Here is a 23,670-nt window from a genome sequence, read left to right as displayed (position 1 = left end):
ATTAGAGTGTGGGTCTGTGTTTCTCCCAAGACTTGGAATTCTTACAGTTCTTTGGTGTTTAATTGATGTATGTGAGTAAGAACTTTAATTTGTATTATTTGATGCAATTGCCCCCTGTTACAGCTTGAATTGATTTTTTTTTTTCTGTTGAATGATGGTGATGAAGAACTCTTGTCACTCACAGGCTTATCTCCTTCCAGGCATGACATGTCTATTTGCAATCTTCATTGTTTTATAGCAGAGTTATGTGTTTCTTGCTGGTTTGTTGGAATCTATTGGGCCGTATCACTTGACTTCTTGGAGATATTTTCTTCATCGGTGAACAATGGAATGATAATATAATGTTTATAGAGTTGACTTAAAAGTAAATTAGTGTTTGCAAATGGTACTTTGCATTTCTTCATAGAGCATCCTAGATCACTGAAAAAGCTTGCTTCTTCCTTGCTGGGTGAGCTCTACCCCTCCCCACAGGGACCACCCATCAGTGGATTGATTCCATTGGAGATTTGCCCCATCTACTTAGAGGAGAGACTTGTTTGTTTGTTGTGACCAATGTATTTCTACTAGTATTATATTTTAGAACTAAAGCAAGTTATATAGAGTCAGACCTAATTGGGGAATCAGTAAGGAAACAAATTGAAAGGAAGAGATTTTAAAAAAGAAAAAAAGAGTGAGATTCACTATAATTTCTCTGTGATCTTAACAGCCTGCCTGTAGATTTTTGATGCGTGAACTAATATGACAATTGGGGAATGAAACAATTTTGAAATTATATCCGAGAAAGCTGGAAAGCTGCTACCAAACAGCAGCTTCCACGTTGCTGCCCGGAAGCCAGGCTCACAGGGAGACCTAGATGCTTCAGGGATTCTGTGTCTCTCCTAGACTCTCCTTCCACAGCATTCTGGAGAACGCTGCACAGTCATGCGGAGCCACCACACTGGGAACCTGGGGAAGATGCAGAAGTAGCATCCCAAGGACATTCCAAAATGCTACGCAGTTACTAATGGCTCCTAGCTCCTGGCTTGATCTTTGAGATTGCCTTCCAGAGGAGAATTTAGCAGGGGCAGTAAAGCATTGCCTTTACTGCCTGGAGCTCTCTGGGCTTCCCTGGGAGTATTTCTGGAGGAGTGGAGCTGCACGGTCTTGCTGAGATTGCTGCAGTGCAGCATGCCTTCTTTCATCTGCCTCTATCTGTGCTCAAAGTCTCTCTTAGGACTTGGAGGTAAATTTTCTCTATTGCCAACCTGCATGTATATCTTTGCAGTGAGATGGTGGTGGGGAATTATAATTGTAATTAGAGTCTGAATACGATAAGCCATTAAGCAAATTAGCACATGGATTCTACAAGGGAAACACGGATATTATTCTTACTTCCATAATACTCTTAACATGTTTACTCGCTTGTGACTTTGCTCTGGCACCAGTCCTCTCATTTGAATACTGTGCTTGTTAGTTTGAGCAGGGAAATGTAGGGCCGAGAGGGCATGGGCCATAGCCACAATGTCACCTTACCTGAGCTTTTTGTCCTCTCTTGTACACAGCAGTCTGACCCATTTGTTAGGAATTCTCTGTGCTGGCAAAACATGTTTGAGCAGTCTGGAAATGGTTTTCTAGTTGTGATGGCAACTTACAGTTTAGGAAGTAGTTAAGAGAAGTTTGAACTCTCTCCAAAGACAAGAGTGTTTTCTACTCGGGCATCATCTCTCAGCTCACAAGTTGTGATTCATTTTATACCATGCCAAGAATTAAACAGAAGAATAGGGCGATGGAATTTAAGTTTACTTTGTAAGTAATTGTAAAAACAACTGGTAACCCAACTTCACTGATGCATGGTTGTTAATTCCCCAACAATCAAAGGATGTGGCTGCTTTTAAACCTAACTCAGCTATTTCAGGAGAGAGAGCCTCATGCCCGAGTTTCCTGGGGGTGTACTGATCTTTATGTGATCCTTCAAATAGTAGATGCTAGCAGTGCCTGGGACTGGGAGTGACTGGTGACCAGAGAGAAGCAGCAGAAACTCAGGCACCTCAGGAACTTCTCTCCATGAGAGCTTTAATCTTTCCATGCATTTCACAAAGGGCTTTTAATGTCTCAAGAATTTCCATCTTTTTTACATGCCTCATCCTGAGGGGCAGGGGGCAGTGAATACATAGGAACCCAACCCCTCTCCTGCAGTTCTCTCTGTCTCTCTGTCTCTCTGTCTCTCTGTCTCTCTCTCTCTCTCTCTCTCTCTCTCTCTCTCTCTCTGCTGATCATGGCTTTCAAAAAACAAAGCTGTACTCTGAGAAATCCTCATGGGATGTCATGGTTTAAGTATGCCTACATTCGAAATACATCCCATCTTCCTTTGCACATCTAACGATGAAGTATCTCTGATACCTTTTCACTGAATCCATTCTTTTTGTGGAATTAAAAAAATATCTTTCCAAGCTAGAATATGATGGGGAAAATGAGCCTTTCTTCCCAGGGCTGTAATTCAGGACTTTGATGATAATTGTCTTGTATCGTTTTCAACACGACCACATCACAAATGTGAACTGCACACGTGACATTCTCACGTGGTGTATGTGTCAGGATCTTAAATATCACTTGGGGACCTAATGCAAGAAGGCCCCTGGCTTACATTTTCCTGTCCTTCCTTAGAGGTGACCCTGTAATCACAGGCGTATGCTTTGCCATCACAGAATAAGGTCTCCCTGTATTCTTTGGTGTAGCTCCCACCTACTTTTATTACTTCTTAGAGAACCACTATTATTTTTCACATACTACATGACGTATTGTCACACATTCACTGTAACCTTCAAAGCAGGCCTGTACACTAGAGAAGTTCCATGTCCCCAAATGCATGAAGTGACAGCAACAATAAGTAGACACCTGGCATCATGGTGTCTTTACCTCTTCACAAGGGTAAAATGGTAAAATTTGAGAACAATCAACAGATCCCTTTAGGTAATTATATTCATGAACATACTTTCCCATGAATAGGAATTATTTATAACTGGTAAGAATTACTCAGCGTAGGTTCTCAGTTTAGAACTAACTTAGCTGGAACTGAAAGGTCAGCATTTTCAGAGCCTTTGAAAAAGGAGGAAGGGCAGAGGTATTTCTCACTGATAAACTGAAGGGTGTATCCTTAAGTGGTCCGTAGCTGTTGCTTCACCTGGAGAGGAAGACTAACCATCAGTCTCTTCCAAACCAGTAAGGAATGTCGTTCTAACTCAAGCTGTCTTATTTGGATTAAGATTAATTTGGAAAAGCTAAGCATTGGGCCAGGGGGCTTGTGAACATTCTTTAGAATGACTGCTCACTGAAGTCTAGTATGTTATCCAGACTGCAAAATAACCCTTATACTGCATCCTACCAAACCTCATTTACTTCTCCAAGCAATGCATCCTCAGGTGTATGGTACAGAACTGATTGAAAACTTGAACTGCGGATGGTATTTAAATCACGAACACAAATTTTCCCATTCTGAAATAGAAGCAAGAAAAACTCTAGGTCCCTTTAATTACTTTTCCTAATAAACAGAGAGCTACACTTCAAAATAAAATCTAATGTGATATTAACCAGTGATTCCCAGTGAGGGCATGACTGTTTCTAATACTTGGAATATTCTCAAGAATGTCCACAACCACTTTTCGTATAGCCACAGCTTCATAACACCAGACGTTGTTCACTTTAACCTTCAAAGTAATCTGCTGTAGTAGAGAAGCCTGTTACAAAGCCATGCACACAATCATAATTCCCCATGTGTAATGGAATCATATTCAGAAAGGGAAAAATGTTTCTAAAAAACTTGGCATTTGATAAGAAAAAAAATACAGGCATTTAATACAATGGAACCTATTTTACTGCAAAGATTCCAAAGTTTGATGGGAAATGCTGATAGGGCTACTTTCCATGACATTGATTTGCTCCCTGACCTCTGACATCTCTGCCTGCATCTTGTTGCCAGGCAACAGCAGCGAAATAAAACCTGAGGATCTAAAGTTCCCAGCATAAGAACGGGCTGCAGTCTAGAAGCAGGCAAGCTGGGTTTTAAGGATTTAAAAGCATTTTTCTTCATGTACCTAATCTACTCATTAAGAGCCTATACAATTCATAACGCTCTTGAAGCCATGAACAGGAAGGCTTTCGCTATCTAGAAAATCAATGATTCTTTTATTCCAAATGCCAGAGTCTAGGAAATGAGAAATACCACTGTACAACCAAGGGATGTTATAAAGCCTGTGTATAGAGCGTGCCTTCTTAGCTATGGGAGAAGCTAGGTGAAGTCTAAGCTGACATACTCTTACTCCCTACATTCTTAAGTCTTGCTTTGGGGTTTAAAGGGGGGTGGAGATGGTGACTGAGAAGGAACCAGACAGACAAAATTCAGAAGTGACCCCTAATAGATGAGGCCAGAGTGGGCACTGGGTGCCTTTCACAGCCAAAGCACAGCTGTCTGTTGCCTTTTGCAGATGTAGAAAGTAACTCCCACCCCCAGACACCTGAATGCTGCCTGCATTGCCCCACCATGCAAGCGTTATCACACCTGTAGATCAGTGGGCTAAGGTGGCTGTCACCAAGGCTGAAACCCTGAGGTCCATTTCTAAGGACACATGCGGTAGGCTGAGGAAACTGGCTCCACAAGGTGTCCTCTAACCTGTTACACCTAGGTGGTGAACTGCCCACACATTGGCATGCATGTGCATCCTGACATGTGTTTGTGCATACACACATGCACACGCATGCACACACAGTATCTCTCTCTCTCTCTCTCTCTCTCTCTCTCTCTCTCTCTCTCTCTCTCTCACACACACACACACACACACACACACACACACACACACTATCATAGCCACACAGAACTGGTGGAACATTCCTGTAATCCCCCAAACTCAGGAGACTGAGGCTGGAGAACTAGATGTTTTCTGCTGGCTTTAGCTGCACAGTGAGTCAGAAGTCGCCCTGGACTCTCCTGTGGGCACAATTGTTTGTTTGGTTTTAAGAACAATAATAACAAGTAAAATTATGTTCCATTCCTAGATTCCCAATTGTGTACTATGGAAAGCTTGCATTATTTATGGTTAACATTGAAAATAGCATTGATTATAATCTCTTTAATGTAGATGACAAAATTCAAGATTTTATAGAGGTGAATGTTACTCTACTGCATTCTTATTTTTTTTCTCTTCCTTGTTTCTATCCCCCATGCCTTCTGCCCACCTCAGACTGACTCTCTTCCTTACCCAAGCCCCAAATAGTTCCTATTATATATGTATGGCCTGTATGTATGGAAAAGCCAGGATGAAACCAATTATTTTGTGTGCTAACCTAAAATTAATGTATAAGGCACAATAAGTTGAAGTTTCCTATGCAATTATAATTTAGTTATACTTGTAACTAAAGCATTGTCAGGGAAAATTATTATGAATTGGAGTTAGAAATGTCACCTATGTAGCCCCCTACTTACAGACATTGAATAATGGCCACAGAAAACTGCCTGCTCTGCGAAATTTAGTGAGATATGCTCACCTCCGGGAAGAGAAATTTCTGCCTCAGAGGGGTCTGTCTCTAAGGTGTTAAAAGTCTTTTGTAAAGCCATTTGTCACCAAGGAAGCCACAATTGTGCACATCCCTCTTTCCTTCACTCAAGTGCCGCCTGTTCGCATGGCCACTCATTCCCAAGGGACACTTCCAATTAGGGATAATACTTTATATATAACGCCTCAGCAACACTTTAATCTAATTGTTCCTGAACCCTGCAGACTCATAATTACTGTTTTTTGTCGTGCACGCAGCAGTAAAAGTAATTCCAAATTAAAAGGTGAACGATCGGTACTGAGCAGTGGATTAACTCTGTCTGATGTGTACCGAAACTTCCTAAAAACAAGCTCATCCCCTCACAGCCACTCAGGCTGTGAACAGCTGAGTGGAGACAGTTTACCTGAGGCTAGACACTGTCACTTGTCCCCTTTCATTTACTTCTGGGCGTTGCCCCATACCAGAAGGACCTGACTATATATATTCCCGATGTACAACTTCTTTCAGGACACTATACAGTCCTGTTGAAGCATACAGTCGTGTGTCTATCTGTGGTCTATCTTCAAGATATATTTTATAACCTTGGACTTAAGACAGTCTGGCTCAGGAGACCCTATAAGCAGTACCAACCAAGCTTTACTGGATCTTTGACTCTGCAGTGCTTTATTGAGTTTTGTTCGAAGGTCTTATCTATCCCAGCTTGGCCCCAGATATACTATGAAGCTGAGTTTTATCTTCCTGGTTCCACCTCTGCGTGCTGGGATTACAAGTCTCAACTACTATACCAGGTCATCCAGCTCTGAGCAGTGAACCCAGGGCCTCCTGCACACTAGACATGTACTCTGCCCACTGAGATACATCCATCTCAAACCAACTTCTGCAAGGTTTATAGGACTATATAGTTTGAGTTTTCTTTCCTAGGTGTTCAATCTGAGTTTCTGTTGTTGTTGTTGTTGTTATTTATTTAATTTGTGTTTTATTTTGTTTGAGACTTAGTCTTAGCATTTAGGCTTAGCTGGCCCCACACTCACAGCATGCCTGTCTCAGCCTCCCAAGTGACAGACAGGTGGACGTTACCGTGCGTGGCTTCCACCTCAAGTGATTACAAGAGTCCTGAAGCATATCAGTGTTGTGCCAAAGCTTTTAAAACATTCTGATGCAAAAGGGGTTAGCACAATGTATCCAGAACAACTTCTTCACTTAGAAAAATCAGCTGGTCCAAAACTATGAAGTCCAGGAATGAAATATTGGACACTCTTCTTCCATTAGAGAGCCTGTGGTTGTTTCGAACACATGCTGTTAGGGAGATGCCTGGGAGAGCCTGGGACTCTGTTCCTCTGTCCTTCTGTTGATATATAATCAGTGCCACTCACGGATGTTGTGCATCTAATCAGGACTTGTATTCGTCCCCCCCGTGGAGCCCCTGGCAAATGCGCGTGCCCCCCTGGGGGAGCTAGACCCGTGCTTTATACTTACAGTTCCAGAACATTTTCAAGAACATCAACAGAACCTTTGCCTTTTCTCCTGCTCTTTTGCTAAACCATCCCCGGGATCTGGTATCACAGTGCAGAGGAGAGGGATGTGTGTGGGTGGCTTTGGAGGGGTGGTTCTCCCCTCCTCTTTCCTGCTATGACTGCAGGCTATTTAGCACCACTTTGATGAAACTATATACTCCTTACACGATTAAAAATACACAACTAAGTTTTTTTTAAATAGTCTTACAGCATGCAATTTCAGACACTGTATGCATATCTTACTTTTTAGAGCCAACACACAACTTACTTTTTATGTGCCTTTTAAATGCCATAGCAAACCATTGTCTACCGTCATATACTTCACAAGCACAGGAGGATATCTTTTTTTTTTTTTTTTTTTTTGGTTCTTCGAGACAGGGTTTCTCTGTGTAGCTCTGGCTGTCCTGGAACTCACTCTGTAGACCAGGCTGGCCTCGAACTCAGAAATCCACCTGCCTCTGCCTCCCGAGTGCTGGGATTAAAGGTGTGCACCACCATGCCCGGCAAAGATGTTGTACGTATGTTTTTAACCTCCAAAAATTTTTATTTGCCTTCTATTTCCTCTACAGAATGTTACCTTAACAATATTTTTAGGCTGAAAGAAGCATTTTGCTAATGATTCTTTTACCTCGTAACTCAATGCAATAAAACAAGTATATATATATATATATATATATATATATATATATATATGCATATATATATATATATATAAAAACTTCAATTGTTATTATATGTGAATAAAACAGAAGGTTTTAAAAATAGCTTCTGAATTATGGAATAATCATAATTATTAGTGATATAAATTTAGATATAAACAACACAGAAAACACTACAAATGGATACTTTATTTTGTATTTTATAAATATAAAATCTCAGAACGATGGAAAAGTATCAATACAAGCAGAGTGTCTTCTCCCATTATTCCATGTGTTTGTAGATAACTGACATTTTGCTAAAATGAGACAGAGTTCAAAATGTCTCCATCCTTTCCTTCCCTCCCTTCTTCCCCCTTTCTTCCTCCTTTCCTTCCTCCCTCCCTCTCCCTTTCATTTTCAAAGTCAAGCACAAATAAACAATTGAAAACAGCCCTAGTTCATGTTACCAATCTACCCTCCAAGCCTCTGAGTCACCCTATCGCCTACTTCATTTTCTCTTGCGATTTGGCAGAAAGAAAGGAAAGAGTAGTCACTTACCTGAGGTGTAGGGGATTCGTTAATTAGTGATGAAAGTAATTTTCTTGAATCTGGCACAAGTATTGGAGAAGGTCCCATCTGCCCATTGGAGGTCACTTCCTGACTGACCGCATAGATGCGGCCAAAGCCAGCCAACATGTCTGTGTTGCTTCCAGAGTGAAAAGGAAGGTTGTGAAGAGGAGGGAAGAGAAGAAACTTAGCCTCTTAGAATGAGACAAACACTTGTTCCACATGGACAGGTTCTGGGTTTGATTCCAGCCATAAGAGGGGAGAGGAGTAGCCAAGCAAAATGAGATAAGACTGGGCAGGCCGAGGCATGTTTCTCTGAGTGATCTGGGTGCTCCCAGATGAGCACACTCTCCAGTGTAAATGAGAAATGGTTCACTCCTGTGGCTGCTTGTTCTGGGAGAATAGTTCTTGATGAGGAATGTAGTCCTTTGGGGTAGAATTCTGACCCCCAAGTACCTCCCCACTGGTCGGCCCTGTGACAAAGGAGCCCTCTGTGGTCCTTGGGGCAGTGGCCTCCTGGTCGCTGGGGTGGTGACTGGGGGCTGGGCAGAAGAGAGTGGGGAAAGAGGGTGAGCATCGTAATTTCTTTGCAAAGCAAGATGAAAAGTTGACTTTTTCACCATCCTTTATAATTTGTAAGTGGGTTCCTTTTCTTCCTGTTTGTGTAGGTTTAGGGGGTGTGGTCTTGCTAGAGGAAGTAGGACACCAAGGGCAGGCTCTGAGGTTTAATTTAGAGACCACGGCTCAATAAGCCACCCAAGCCAGATTTGAACCCATGCCATAGCCAAGATACCCACAGTTTTGTAATCCTCTTACCTCTGCCAGCCTCCTGAACACCCAGGATTTCAGACCTATTCCAGGGGGAAAATTCCTGAACAGAACACCAATAGCTCATGCTCTAAGATCAAGAATTGACAAATGGGGCATCATAAAATTACAAAGCTCTGTAAGGTAAAGGATGCTGTCAATAGGACAAAACAGCAACCAAGAGACTGGGAAAAGATCTTATCAACCCTACATCCCATAGAGGGCTAATATCCAATATATACAAAGAACTCAAAAAGTTAGACTCCAGAGAACCAGATATCCCTATTAAAAAATGGAGTACAGAGCTAAACAAAGAATTCTCAACTGAGGAATATGGAATGACTGAGAAGCACCTAAAGAAATGTTCAACATCCTTAGTCATCAGGGAAATGCAAATCAAAGCAACCCTGAGATTCCACCTCACACCAGTCAGAATGGCTAAGATCAAAAACTCAGGTGACAGCAATTGCTGGCAAGGATGTGGAGAAAGAGGAACACTCCTCCATTGCTGGTGGGATTGCAAGCTTATACAATCACTCTGGAAATCAGTTTAGTGGTTCCTCAGAAAATTGGATATAGAACTACCTGAGGACCCAGCTATACCACTCTTGGGAATATACCCAGAAAATGCTCCAACATATAATAAGGACACAGGCTATGTTCATAGCAGCCTTAAGGCTGAAAAGAACCCAGTTGTCCTTTAACAGAGGAATGGATACAGAAAATGTGGTACATTTACACAATGGAGTACTACTCTGCTATTAAAAACGATGATTCATGTCTGCAACCCTATAGGAAGAACAACAATATGAACTAACCAGTATCCCCAGAGCTGTGTCTCTAGTTGTATATGTAGCAGAGGATGGCCTAGTCGGCCATCAATGGGAGGAGAGGCCCTTGGTATTGCGAAGATCATATGCCCCAGTACAGGGGAATGCCAGGGCCAGGAAGCGGGAGTGGGTGGGTTGGGGAGCAGGGTAGGGGGAGGGTATAGGGGGCTTTGGGGATAGCATTTGAAGTATAAATGAAGAAAATATCTAATAAAAAACGATGATTCATGAAGTTCTTAGGCAAATGAATGGAATTAGAAAATATCCTGAGTGAAGTAACCCAATCACAAAAGTATACACATGGTATGCACCCACTGATAAGTAGATATTAGCCCAGAAATTCGGAATACCCAAGATACAAATCACAGACCACATGAAGCTCAAGAAGGAAGACCACAGTGTGGATATTTTGGTCCTTCTTAGAATCGAGATCAAAATAGTCATGGGAGCTGACACAGAGACAAAGTTTGGAGTAGAAACTGAAGGAAAGGCCATCCAGTGATTGTCCCACCTGGGGATCCATCCCATACACATTTACCAAACCCAGACACTATTGTAGATGCCAACAAGTGCATGCTGACAGGAGCCTGAAATAGCTATCTCCCGAGAGGCTCTGCCAGTGCCTGACAAATTCAGAAGTGGATGCTCAGAGCCATCCATTGGACAGAGCACAGGGTCCCCAATGGAGGAGCTAGAGAAAGGACCCAAGTAACTGAAGGAGGAACAATAATATGAACCAACCAGTACCCCCCCCCAGAGCTCCCAGGGACTAAACCACCAAACAAAGAGTACACATGGAGGGACTCAAGGCTCCAGCCACATATGTAGCAGAGGATGGCTTTGTGGGACATCAATGAGAGGAGAGGCCCTTGGTCTTATGGAGGCTAGATGCCCCAGTGTAGGGGGAATGGACAGGAAAGCAGGAGTAGGTGGGTCAGTGAGCAGGGGGAGGGGAGATGGGATGGGAGGAGTTAGAGGGGAAATGAGGAAAGGGGATAAAATTTCAAATGTAAATAAAGAAAATATCTAATAATAAAAAAATTAGAAATAAAGTGGGCCAGCAAAAACAGAAACAAAAACAAAAACATGCTCTGCAATACATGGTGTGACTATAGGTTACAACAGCTTGTGTATTTTACAACGTAGAGAAGATTTGTAGATTTTAAATATGAAGAAATGACAAATGTTCAAGAGGCTTGTTACCATGATCAAACCATCACACACCATATATGCATTAAGTAAATACTACAAATAAGTACATCTCTATGTGTCAATCAAAAATTGAAGCTGCTGATTCACAGAAGAAGGAAACTAAATGAAACTAGATGGTTTCCTCTCTGGCAGGCTTCTTCATCTTGCTCCCCCATCCCTGCTATTGGTACCTGAATCACAGCTTAGCGACATGAAAAACGTCACAAGTGCTTTTAAATTTGAATTTTGGTATTACCTGTAGCTTAAAAAATAGCAAACTTTGGTGTCTCTGCCATCCCCTTACCTGTTGTTTCTCCTAAATGCACGCAGATGCTATTTCTAAGATATGAATATAATGGTGCCTTGTAGACAACTCACCACCTACAAGCCCAACCCTGATGTACACCCTTGTCAATCACCTGGGCCTCCTGTGCCCCTGTTCAAACACTTCCCACCTGCTTCTTTACAGGTTTTTTTTTTCCAAATCACTGGATAGTTCAGGGACCCTGGAAATTTGCTTCTGCTTAGAATCCCTTCCTGCTGTCTTCCCAAGTTCCTGTCTCCAGGGACAAGGCTCAGCTTAGCTATGTGAGGGCTTGTCCACAGCACAGCCTGCTCTCCAGTACAGAGGCTCATTGCTGTGCCTTTCCCTCAACAAATTCATTTTGAAATCTGATTCTCAGCGTAATGTTATTGAGAGGAGATGGGTTCAAGAGGTCATCAGGTTGTTAAATGGCATTAATGCTCATCTTCTGGAAGCAAGTTTCTTCTGTCAGGAGTACATTGATTACCATAGCTGTAAGTCACCATGAAGCCATGAAGCAGGGAGCAATCCTTTGGTTTGTTCTTTCAGTCTCTGTACTTTATTATTATTATTATTATTATACTTGTTATAACCTGCTTTCACTATGCCTCTAGACTTCTGAGCCACCAGAACTATGTAAACCATAATTCTTTCCTTTCTAAATTACCCAGTCTCTGGTATTTTAGTATAGCAAAAGAACACAGACTTAGAGACTAGGTCTCTCTTATCTCTGTGCAATGCTTACTTTAATACAGCATCTCTCACAGAGCAGGTACTTGGTAGTGTTTGAATACAGCCAGCCAGGAAGATACCTGTGACTGAATTGTCTCTGTCAGTGGAGAGATGGGTAGGTCAGGGGCTGCAGAGAAGACCTGTGTCAGGATCAATCACATACTGGGTCCACATATCTGTATCACTGCCACTGGCATGTTTAACACTGATTGGAATCCAGTGATTATGTGCCAGGTATATTCTCCTATTTATGTGGAATTAAAACGCACAGCATCCACCCTAGTGTGAACATTTTCTTTTGTAAACCCAATGATTAAAACTAAGAAATTGTACCATACTAGCAACTAAAAACAGATCTAATACACCTTTCACTTTTTTCTCCTTCTGTTGTCTGTTTTATGTTCTCTGGGATCCCACCTTGCATTCAAGATCCGGTCTCCTCCCTCAGTGGCAGTTCTCCATCTCTCCTTGTCCTTTTCAACCTTGGCAAGTTGAATCTGAACTCACTAGGTCACTTTACAGCATGTCCTCTGATTTGGATCTGCCCTGTTGTTGCTGAATGATGGATTAAGGTCATGTGTATTTGGGCAAAGTCTTCAGAGATGATGTCTCTCATCTGGGATCCATGGCTTCCATGCATCTCATGACTGGGAGTGTTAAACCTTCGATGACTGGGATAAGGTGCGGGATGGTGGTTGTCTCTGCTGTCCTGCCAACACATGCGTTCCCCTTGCTATTGAGAAATGTCTGAATGGAGGAGACACTTGGAAAGAAGACAATGTAAGCAGAAGAGCATCAGTGCTATCATTGATAGATCTTCCTGGTAGCAAGTACTGGTGTAGTCTTCTGATGATGTTTCTGCTTCCACCATTCCTCCTACAGATTTTAAATCAAATCTACTGTAGCAAAACACGCCCTCTCCCCCTTCTTTTGTTTACTATACCCCTCTGTTCTTGAGGTGGGTTTTTGGTTTGGTTTGGTTTGGTTTGTTTTTTTTGGTTTTTCGAGACAGGGTTTCTCTGTATAGCCCTGGCTGTCCTGGAACTCACTTTGTAGACTAGGCTGGCCTCAAACTCAGAAATCTGCCTGCCTCTGCCTCCCAAGTGCTGGGTCTAAAGGTGTGCGCCACCACTGCCCGGCTGTTCTTGAGTTTGACTCCATGTTATCTATATATCACACTTTTCTGTGGATGATCTGCTCATCACCATTAGGAATTCTTCAGGGTCCTTTCAATTGGCCCCTCAGTTTATCATTTTTAGAAAAGTTTTTTTAAGTGTTTGGGGTTTGTTTGTTTGTTTGTTTGTTTTGTTTTACTCTTGTCACTTACTGATGCTCAGAAAATTGAAAAACTTAAAATATTTCATTGCAACTTATATCTTACCTAGACACTAAAATGTATTATCAGAAATGCCAGGACATCCATGAATGCCCATAATCCTAGAATTTTAGAGGCTGAGGCAAGATGATTGTTACAAGTTTGCAGTCAAGCATGGTGTGGTGGCTCACGCCTTTAATCCCAGCACTCGGGAGGCAGAGGCAGGCGGATTTCTGAGTTCGAGGCCAGCCTGGTCTACCGAGTGAGTTCCAGGACAGCCAAGGCTACACAGAGAAACCCTGTCTCGAAAAAACAAAACAAAACAAAACAACCCAAACAAACCTCTGTCTCAAAAGAGTTCTCATAGGATAACTCATGTGGTCTGTTACTGGGCTTTTAGCTGCTTGAATCTCTTGTGAAGGACTTGTCTCAAGGGACCTCAGAAACAGTAACTCTTTTGTTCTTCTTCAGGTTCTGCCCCCACCATAACGTCTTGGCAGTTAGGTTGTAATGTGTGGAGTGTAGCATATTCCAATCAAGTCTCAATGTCTGCCATCTAATTTGCTGTGTGCAGGTGTTCTCCTTCCTAATAGAGGTACCCAAACAAAAGCATATGTTCGGAGTGGTACACAGGGTATGGCAGGGTGCCTGCTGAGTTTGTTACAACTTTAGTGTCTGTGAGCATAATTCCCCTGTTTGAATGAACCTTGTTCTTCACCTGAGGCTTTGACTAAGCTCAATAGTCAGTTGTCTCTTCCTTCAAAGTGAATTAAATTTGAAAAGTTAAAACAACTACCAAGTCCAAAGTGCTGCATAAATTGCTTAGGCAGCATCTGTGTCTCAGGTGGGAGATTCTTCTTTGAAATTAACTTGAAAGTGAAACCCCTAAGCTCTTGACTCCTTAGTGAGCCTAGAGCAGGCCTCTTCTCCACCTACTGCTCCTCAGGCTGTTGCCATGCCATCAATCAAGGGAACCCATAAGACATTAGGTTTCGCTTTATTCACTTCTTCTGCTACGTCCATTTTTATATGATCTTTCTATAAAAACACCTTAAATTACTCTCAGTATTTTGGTAACTCAAAGTTATAGAAAATTCTGCTCCAGCAAAAGAATTCAAATAGAAACAGAGATTTTACTAGGAAAGTTCATCTTGGACAAGATCAATGGAGAGGCATTTGTTTTAATATTTTCATGGCATCTGTATTTGGGCAAAAGATCAAGAAAAAAGATGAAAAGAAAAAATACTTGAAATTATAAGCAATGGGCTATTGATGAAGAGTGCATATGTCAAAATGTTAAATATAAAAAGTGAGATCATGATATAGATGCCAGATAGATCAGGAGAAATATAGAGAGATGATAGATAGATAGATAGATAGATAGATAGATAGATAGATAGATAGATAGATAATAGATGGTAGATAGATCAATGGTTGATAGATGATAAACAGACAAATAGATGGTAGGTAGATAGATAGATATACAGACAGATTGATAGGCAAGAGAGATTTTTCCGTGACCTTATTGGTGCTATGTAAGAGATAGAGAGTGTTTTATTTGGTTGAACATGATGGTGTATGTCTGTAATGGTAGGAACTGGGAAGGCATAGGCAGAAAAGGACTCCCTTAGTTTGAGGTACACTCTGAGTACCAGGTTAGCAAGGGTTAACCAGCAATGCCCAATATCAAAAAGAGTAAGAAGCAAAAATGAACAAAAGATAACAAAACCAGAAAAAAAAATTTTACTCAAATCCTGTTCAAAGAATCTGAGATGGCCATTAAATCTTCAAGATGTTTGTCAAGCCTGCACAGGCGTCCTTAGGGAAGCAAAAGAGAATTCTGTGTGAGTGATGGCAGCTGAAAGGAAGTTTCCTTATGCCCGACAGTTGTGACTTCATAAGCTTTCCTGTCCACAAGTTGGTTCACAGCCTAATCATCCTTAGCTCTGAAGACATTTTCTTTTTAAAAGGCTCTTTTCGTGGTCAGTATCCCAGATAAATGGACCAAAGCCCTTCACATCCATGACATGCTTGAAGTATGGGCAAATTGCCTGATGTCAGTCACACCAAATCGACTGCCCTTCTCTCCGAGGTGGGCATCTGCCTTCCCTGTTCTGTCTCGTGGTTGTTGTGAGTGGAGCCCTCCCACCTCTCACCACAGGTCTCTGAGCGCCTGTGCTCAGAGAAGACTCTCTCAAGTCTATACTTCTCTTTCTGCATAACATGAATGTTCTTGATGAGGGAATTTTCTCCTAATAAGATCAAGGCTAATGATCCAAGAAAACACTTTCTCTATTTTCTTGGCCCACAGTGTTGTCATAAAAGTGTTATAAAACTGTGGCCATGCATTCTGAATATGACAAAGCCTTCCATGAGAAAGTAAAGATGTTTATTCATGCTCTGAAGAGCACACGCCAGACAATTTCTTCCCTGGGACTTATATAGGAAAGGTTCAAGGATCTTTTCATTAATCTTAGACATGGTGATATTGACTAAGCAATCACTCTTAATCTTAGACAAACAAAAACTCCTCATATTTAATGTGGTCCAATTAAATTAAATTTAGTTAGCCTACCAATGCCAAAGATCAATGCCCTGTTCTGACCTCCTACAGATGACTATGAGCAAAAGGTAATGTGCTTATAGATATTAATAACAACGCTAACTTATATTTGTGCCTTATTTTCTATTAATGAGAAGAGACACTCTGACCAAGGCAATTTATAAGAGGAAACACTTAATGGGGGGGTATACTTATAGTTTGATGGTATGAATCCATGACTTTCATGGCAAGGGATATGGCATCAGACAGGCAGGCATGGTGCCGGAGCAGTAACTGAGAGCTTACATCTTCATCTGCACGTTGGAGGCAGAGAGTGAGATTGGATCTGGCATGGCTCTTTTAAAACTGCAAAGCCCACCCCTAGTGACACACCTCCTCCAACATGACCACACCTCCTAATCCTTCCCAAACAGTTCCACCAGGTAGGGACCAAGCATTCAAATATATGAGCCTATGGGGCAATGTGCTCAGCACATTGTAGTTTAGGCACAGCTGGATATGCTCAATGATTCCCAGGCGGTCCCATAAAGTGGTGGTCTCTGTCATCCTCACCGTACAATGAGGTACAGTGTATGATGAAAACAATGTGGTTTTAAGGCTTCAGTAGTTTCCTTCACTGACAGCAATTCCCTGAATCAAGAATCCATCAAGAATTTCACTGTTGTGTTTTATCAAAAAAGAAAAGGAAGCCAGGGATATATTTGGTAGAGGCACGGTATGGTGAGGTGGAAGAGAATGCCTTCTGCGGGCCCATGCTGAGGCATCCCTTCCCCCGAGGTACCAGTCATATGACAGATATAGTTTGGAATAGAGTTTATTTAGAGAATGGGGAGGGGAGTAGAGGAGGGAGGAGAGACAGAGAAAGGCAGAGAGAGAGAGAGAGAGAGAGAGAGAGAGAGAGAGGAGGGAGGAGAAACAGAGAGAGAGAAGTAGAGGACGGCCATGAACATGTGGAGAGAGGGGGAAGGGGAATGGGGAGAGAAAGGAAGAAGAAGGGGCAGAGAGGGAAGAGCATAAGGGAGTAAGAGAGTAAGAGAGAGAGGAGGGGGCAAGCAGCCACTTTTATAGTGAGTCAGGCACACCTGGCTGTTGCCAGTAACTGTGAGGCGGAGTCTAGAAAGAATGCTAACACTAACTAACTGGTTAGTAAGGTCTAATCTTACTATTACTAATAATTACTCTTGCTATCAATCACAGCACTTGATGTCTAGACCTTACAAACTGAGTGTTGTGTAACTATTATGTAACTGAATAAACCAGCACACACGTACTGTTCATAAATATGATGTGCTTCATCTCTCCACAAAAGCATGGTGATGCCTGGATACAGATGCCTCCCCTGCCCCCCCCCCCCGGCCCTGAAGCTTCTATTAGGCTCATTTCTGCCTCCCATTTGGAAGGCTTCAGTTACTGTTCCTCTGAGCGTTAGCGGATGCTGCACATATCCAAAGCTCTCTTCTCACAGACTCAAAGGACTCTGCATGTCTTCCACGGTGGTGCTATGGACGGGCTCAGTGAAGCCCACTTAAGTGAAGGATAAAAGGGGTTTAGAGAACAGGAAGGACAAAGCAAGTTGTTGGCATTCAAAGGGATGCTGTCTCCTGGAAGAAGAGAGTGATGTTTAAGTACACTAGTTCTTCTGGTATCCATGGGATACTGTTCTGAGACTACTTCACGCTATCGTATTGACATGAACTAAAGCTTCATCTATAAAATGGCACAGAATTTTCACCCAACCAACACATATGTCCCATGTATTTTAAGCCCTAGCTAGACCACTTATAATTCCAGTTCAATGTAATTCTTGTGTAGATGGTTGCTTTCTGCATAGTTTAGGAGTAATGACACTGGAAAAGTATTTTTTTTTTTTAGTTTTTTTTGTTTTTGTTTTTGTTTTTTGTTTTTTGTTTTGTTTTGTTTTGTTTTGTTTATCTGTGATTGGTGAATATGGAGGCAGGGAACTCACACACGGTGTTATTCGCCTCCCTTCTTGTCACTGTGACCAAGTCACTCACAAAAGCACTTGAGGGAGGAGAGCTTTCTTTTGCCCCATCATTTCAGAGGGTAAAATCAGTCACAAGAGGGAGGAGGGCACAGTCTGGAAGGAGCCCAGGAGTTTGTGAGTGGTAGTCTCTCACATGGCATTGACATGGAAGGAGACCTCCAGGTGGGAAGTAAGATAAGACATAATTGCAAAGACCCACCCTAGCAGCCTACTCCATCAGCTAGCCCCTTGACACACAAGAGTCTATAGCCTCTCCTATTACCCGGTAGGGACTATGTGCTCAAACACATGCAGGGTGGGGTGGGGTATGTGGGGAGTCACTTCAAATGACTGGCTGATTAACTGACTGACTGAAGCACCATTAGAGACAAGAGATTTCTCTTGTCTCACAATTTCAGTGAGGCCAGGCAGTCACAGTAGGGAAGGAAAATACGCCTCTGTCAGTAAATTCATTTCCCAAGTTGTGACCTCGGACCACTTGGTTAACTTCTCATTTTTGAGGTAAGAATGATGAGGTTAGTGGTGATCTGACATTTAAACAACAGGATGTACAGTGCTCACAGGGTACCTGTCACCTACTATGTACTTATTAAGCCTGTCAACCTACTAAGTGCTTAACAATGAAGGGAGGTTGTTTTGACAAAGAGGTGCTCCTGATGCTTTTTGGAAGCAACTAACTTCTGAGTTTTGTCTGGGAGTGCCTCATCAAACTAGGGTAAGAAGGTTTTATTACACGGCTAAGCCTTGTCGAGTCCAAAGGTGGGGTAGTTTTGTTTTTTGGTTTTGTTGTTGTTGTTGTCGTTGTTGTTATTCATTTGTTTTGTTGGTTGTTGTTGTTTCGTGTTTTCCTTTTGATGGATGACAACAAGCTCTAAGCATGCTTAACATTTTATTTCTTCATCCTGGCACTCATCCATGTTGCCCTTCCCCCGTCCCCAAAAGGACGGAAGGAAGGAAGGAAGGAAGGAAGGAAGGAAGGAAGGAAGGAAGGAAGGAAGAAAGAAAGAAAGAAAGAAAGAAAGAAAGAAAGAAAGAAAGAAAGAAAGAAAGAAAGAAAGAAAGAAAGAAAGAAAGAAAGAGAAGGAAGGGAGAAAGAAAGAAAGAAAGAAAGAAAGAAAGAAAGAAAGAAAGAAAGAAAGAAAGAAAGAAAGAAAGAAAGAAAGATCCATCTTCAACAGTATATGTATCTGGATATATTTGCATTAGGTAGTGTCGAGAAATATTCTCAAATAAATAGTTCGGACATGGTTTTGGCTGCCAGTTATGGTGGTGTACCCAGCCCTTGGGAAACTGAGGCAGGAGAATCACACATTTGGGGACATCCTGGAATGCAAAGTAAATTCTAGGCTAACCCAAACTACACAAGATCTCGTCCTAAAATAAAATAGTGAGATAAAACACGGCTGCGAGGCTGGACAAAGGGGTCGGGAAAGCACGCTGCCCTCTGGGCTCACAAGCTTGTTCCCTGTCAGCCCCGGTGTCTCTGAGCTGATGCACGTCTTGCATTTGCCTCTCTTGCTCAAACAAAACAAAAGTAACCAAGTCAGCAGAGCAGTCGAGAGCTGCCTGGCATCCTGACTTGTATCTCAGCATTTTTCTCCTGTGAGGCAGAGTTAGTGCCGCATAACCCAGGAAGGTTGAGAGCCCTGTCCCCTCACTGTCAAAAGCAGGGTTCTGTGTCCATGGAGGTCAAACAAGAACTCGAGACCTTGGTCCCACAGAAGGAAGTGACCGTAGGGTGTTAATGTGAGCTGGGGCACCGTGTGGCATTTAGAGCCCAGTGCTTGCTATGGGAGCTGTTTTAGTTAACCCCTCTCTATGATCTAAGATTTATTTATTATTATATCTAAGTACACTGTAGCTGTCTTCAGTGCACCAGAAGAGGGTGTCAGATCTCATTACGGATGCTTGTGAGCCACCATGTGGTTGCTGGGATTTGAACTCAGGACCTTTGGAAGAGCAGTTGGTGCTCTTAACCACTGAGCCATCTCTCCAGCTCCCTCTCTATGATCTTGAAGCAGGTCTAGTCAATGAGGTAGACAACAAGAACACAGGTAAAGCAAGCTTAGACTATGCAGGCCAGCTAAGGTTAGCATGGGAGCAAGGAGAAGAGCTGGTGTGTCTGGGTTCTTCAAGAGTCCTGCTCAGACTTTCCCAAGCTCCACAGGCAGAGAAACTTGTCTGTGCCAGGCTTCTTCAGCCCATGAAGGACCATCAAACCAGAGTCTTTTTGACTTTCAGGCTTGGGCTTTCCAGTCATGATTAGACACACTGGTTCTCAGGGGAGGACATGTGGGAGTGGACTGGTACCTGACTTCAAAAGCCAGGGTGAAGAATAGTTATTCTGACCTTTAGGGGCTGTGTTTCAACACTGCCCCAATCCAGCTAAGAAGAGTGGCAAGGTTTGGGTTTCTGAAGCACTATTAACAGTCCTGTCCTGTCCTGTCCTGTCCTGCCCTGTCTTGTTCTGCCCTGTCCTATCTTGTCCTGTTCTGTCCCCATCCTATCTTGTTCTGTCATGTCCTTTCTTGTCCTGTTCTATCCCATCCTGTCTTGTTCTGTCATGTCCTTTCTTGTCCTGTCCTGTCTCTAGAACAGGTGTCCCATCCATGTTTGCAAACGATAAGGGAAAATATTTGGATCTTTGAGTGTCTGCTGTGTGCCTCGATTATGTGAGCAGAATCTACCGAGCCTGTTGACTCCTGTCTGCAGGCTTGCTTTTCCCTTTGTATGCAGCACAAGTAGAGAGCCCCTGGCCAGCAACTCTGCAGACTGACCCCTGGCTGGACATACTGTACTGCTTTCAATGACGGAAACCCATCAGTGTCTCTCAACAGCATCTAGTGTGCTTCTCACACACATCAGGCCATGTAGAGGTTGTGGACATGGACAGAAGTATCCCAAAATCCTAAGGAGAACTTCCAGTTAATGAAGGAGGAAGTGCCCTGTCAAATAGTCCCCAAATGCACAAGTGCAGTGGTAGCCTTAGAAAAGCAGAGGTGGCACACTCCATGAGGTATGGCCTTCATGACATTGAAAAAGCAGATGGCTAGGTGGTTCTGCTGACTGGAGTGAAGGAAGGAAGCACTCAGCATTGGAGAATGCTGTCTTTGCTACAAGGAGGGCAGGACGTGGAGACTGTAGGCCTAAGTGAGAGCATCTCCTTTGTAACCAGAGAACTCATTCATGTGAGGAGGAACTGGACAGGAGACCAGAGGAGAAAGTGGTGCAGCTCGGGTCTGGATATGAGCAGATCCAGAGTGTACCAGGGAAAGTCTGAAGGCCTTGGTCCTGGCCATGCTGAGAGGGTTGGGGAGAAGAAAGTTATAGGAAGACATCTGTTTTCGTTGGAGTTACTATCGCTGTGATAAAACACCAGAAACAAAATCAAATCGGGAAGGAAAGGGTCTGTTTCTTTCATCTTACGTTTCCAGGTGTATCACAGAGGAAAATCAGGCCTTGAGTGTGGAAGCAGGAAGTGATGCCAAAGCCCCCTGGATGCGTGCTACTCACTGGCTCGCTGCTTGTGGCTGGCTCAGCTTGCTTTCTGATAGAACCCAGGACCACCAGCCCAGAAGTGACTCCACCCACAGTGGGCGGGACCCGCCCGGGACCCGCCCTACCACACCAATCGCTTATTTTAAAAAATGTCCTACAGGCTTGCCTTACAGCCAGGTCATATGGAGGTATATTCTCTACTGCGAGTCCCTCTTTGTCAAATGCCTCGAGTGTGTGTCAAGGCGACAAACTACACCTGAGTTTCAAACTTGCATGACCCAGGATTAGTGACTTTTCTTCTCTCTCGGCTCTCACCATGTATGGCACCTGGTTTGAGGACTTTTTTTCCTCTTTATCATCCATGTGCTAGGCTTATTAGGCAGGAAAACGGTAGTGTGCGTAAGTCCTTCAGAGTTGGTGGTCTATCTGTGAAGATTGAGGAGTTATGATATATGACACCAAGCCATCTTCCAACATGCTTGAAGCAGGCTGGTTGTAAGTAATAAATCTAGAAAGTGATAAGAAAGTGAGGCCCGAAAACTGGAGTGTCCTCTTAGAAGAAAAGGCTGGGGATCGGGATGCAGACGCATGAATGGCCTGGTGGTGTTTGGAAGAAGGCTCAGAACCATGGGGCCAAACCTTAATTCAAAAACCACATGGGAAGAGATCCTTCAAGCTTCAAATGGCAGGCTCTACCTTGGGTCTTCCCTAGGCACGCCAGGGACAGGGAAAAGAAGCAAGCTGTTTTACAGGAGCCCATGAAATGAGTGAACTTAAGGACAAAAAGTGGGTCACAATTTCTTTTACTTCAGCAGCCTCTTTAAAACCGTGAACCGCTTGACCATTTCTAAATCTTTATAGGTATTGCCATGGCAACCATTGATATGAAAACTAATATTAGCTCGGACAATTCTGCCTCAGATGATCTGATATTTTTCCACTGCTGCGGTCATCTCCACGGTCTGTGCCCATGAGCAAAGACAGTCCCCTCCAATCCTTTCATGCTGTCTTTTGTCCTGAGGAGATAAGTGCTTGTCAAATGCCCCAGTTGTTACAGAATGGCCCAGTGGCTTATGCACAGGGCGTCTACACATTCAGTATATAAGATCTGCTCATTTCTGGGTGTGTAATGAAGGACCCGGCAGGTAGCACCTGGGTTATCTTTGGAGCAAGGATGGGGTACTTCTAAGGATGATTAGCTGGAAGCAATGTATAGTAGCCCTGTTTACCCTCAGCTTCCCTTGTAAGGCTTAGGTTACCCCTAGTTAATAAGAAAAGGATGATTAGAGGGTAGTAAGCTAGAGAGAGAGAGAGAGAGAGAGAGAGAGAGAGAGAGAGAGAGAGAGAGAGAGAGAGAGAGGTGAACAGACTCCATTTGCATTTTTATTACAGTGTATTCTTATACTTTAATTTTGTTATTGCCCATCTCTTACTTCGTCTAATGTGTAAATTAAATTTCACCACAGTTAAATTTACAGGAACGATAGCTTATATTGGGTTCAATACTGAACCTGGTTTCAGTGTGTATCATATGTTTCTCCTACAGCTAAATAGATGCTTCCTATGTGTCCCATATAGCTCTGCACACACTTGTATCAAACATCAACGGTTACCATTGTTAAATAGATGCTTCCTATGTGTCCCATATAGCTCTGCACACACTTGTATCAAACATCAACGGTTACCATTGTTAAATAGATGCTTCCTATGTGTCCCATATAGCTCTGCACACACTTGTATCAAACATCAACGGTTACCATTGTTAAATAGATGCTTCCTATGTGTCTCATATAGCTCTGCACACACTTGTATCAAACATCAACGGTTACCATTGTATTTAGTTTCTCCCTTTTGAATCGTCTGTGTCTCATCTCAGTCCTGGGCATCACACCGCCACAATTATATTCTTTCCATTCTTAGAGTCACCACTCTCAGAGTCCCATATTTTATAATTCTGCCTCATTCATCCATCCATCCATCCATCCATCCATCCATCCATCCACCCATCGCTCCCTCCCTCTCTCCATTCATTAAGCAAACACACTGAATACCTGTACTAGTGAGCATTTCTTCACTGTTACCAAAAACCTCTGAAGCACAGACAAAGGACCAGTAGAGCTACCTGGTGAGACCCAGTCAGTTCCCTTTATCATTGCAGTGACACAGTATCTAACAAAAGC

The 23,670-nt window shown here is 42.9% G+C and overlaps 1 protein-coding gene across 14 annotated transcripts in view; it reads left to right on the top strand.

Annotated features, from left to right (window-relative positions):
- The first annotated feature begins 1,010 nt into the window (after positions 1-1,010).
- Positions 1,011-23,670, top strand: part of Epb41l3 (erythrocyte membrane protein band 4.1 like 3) — a 173,509-nt gene continuing 150,849 nt past the window's right edge. For 2 of the 14 annotated variants that reach the window (XM_085832862.1, XM_029471192.2), the window contains exon 1: positions 1,031-1,222. In XM_085832862.1, the coding sequence (XP_085688988.1) occupies positions 1,168-1,222 (55 nt within the window). In that variant the 5' untranslated portion in view covers positions 1,031-1,167. Of the gene's footprint in view, positions 1,223-23,670 lie in introns of all 14 variants that reach the window. The other 12 variants (XM_029471194.2, XM_085832860.1, XM_029471200.2 and 9 more) reach the window with 9 other exon arrangements.

This window comes from Mus caroli, unplaced genomic scaffold (genome assembly GCF_978045245.1).
Source record: "Mus caroli unplaced genomic scaffold, Mus_caroli_1 scaffold_18, whole genome shotgun sequence".
NCBI classification, from domain to species: domain Eukaryota; kingdom Metazoa; phylum Chordata; class Mammalia; order Rodentia; family Muridae; genus Mus; species Mus caroli.
Note: the sequence above shows the minus strand (reverse complement) of the source record. Positions and strands in the feature narration are given on the sequence as shown.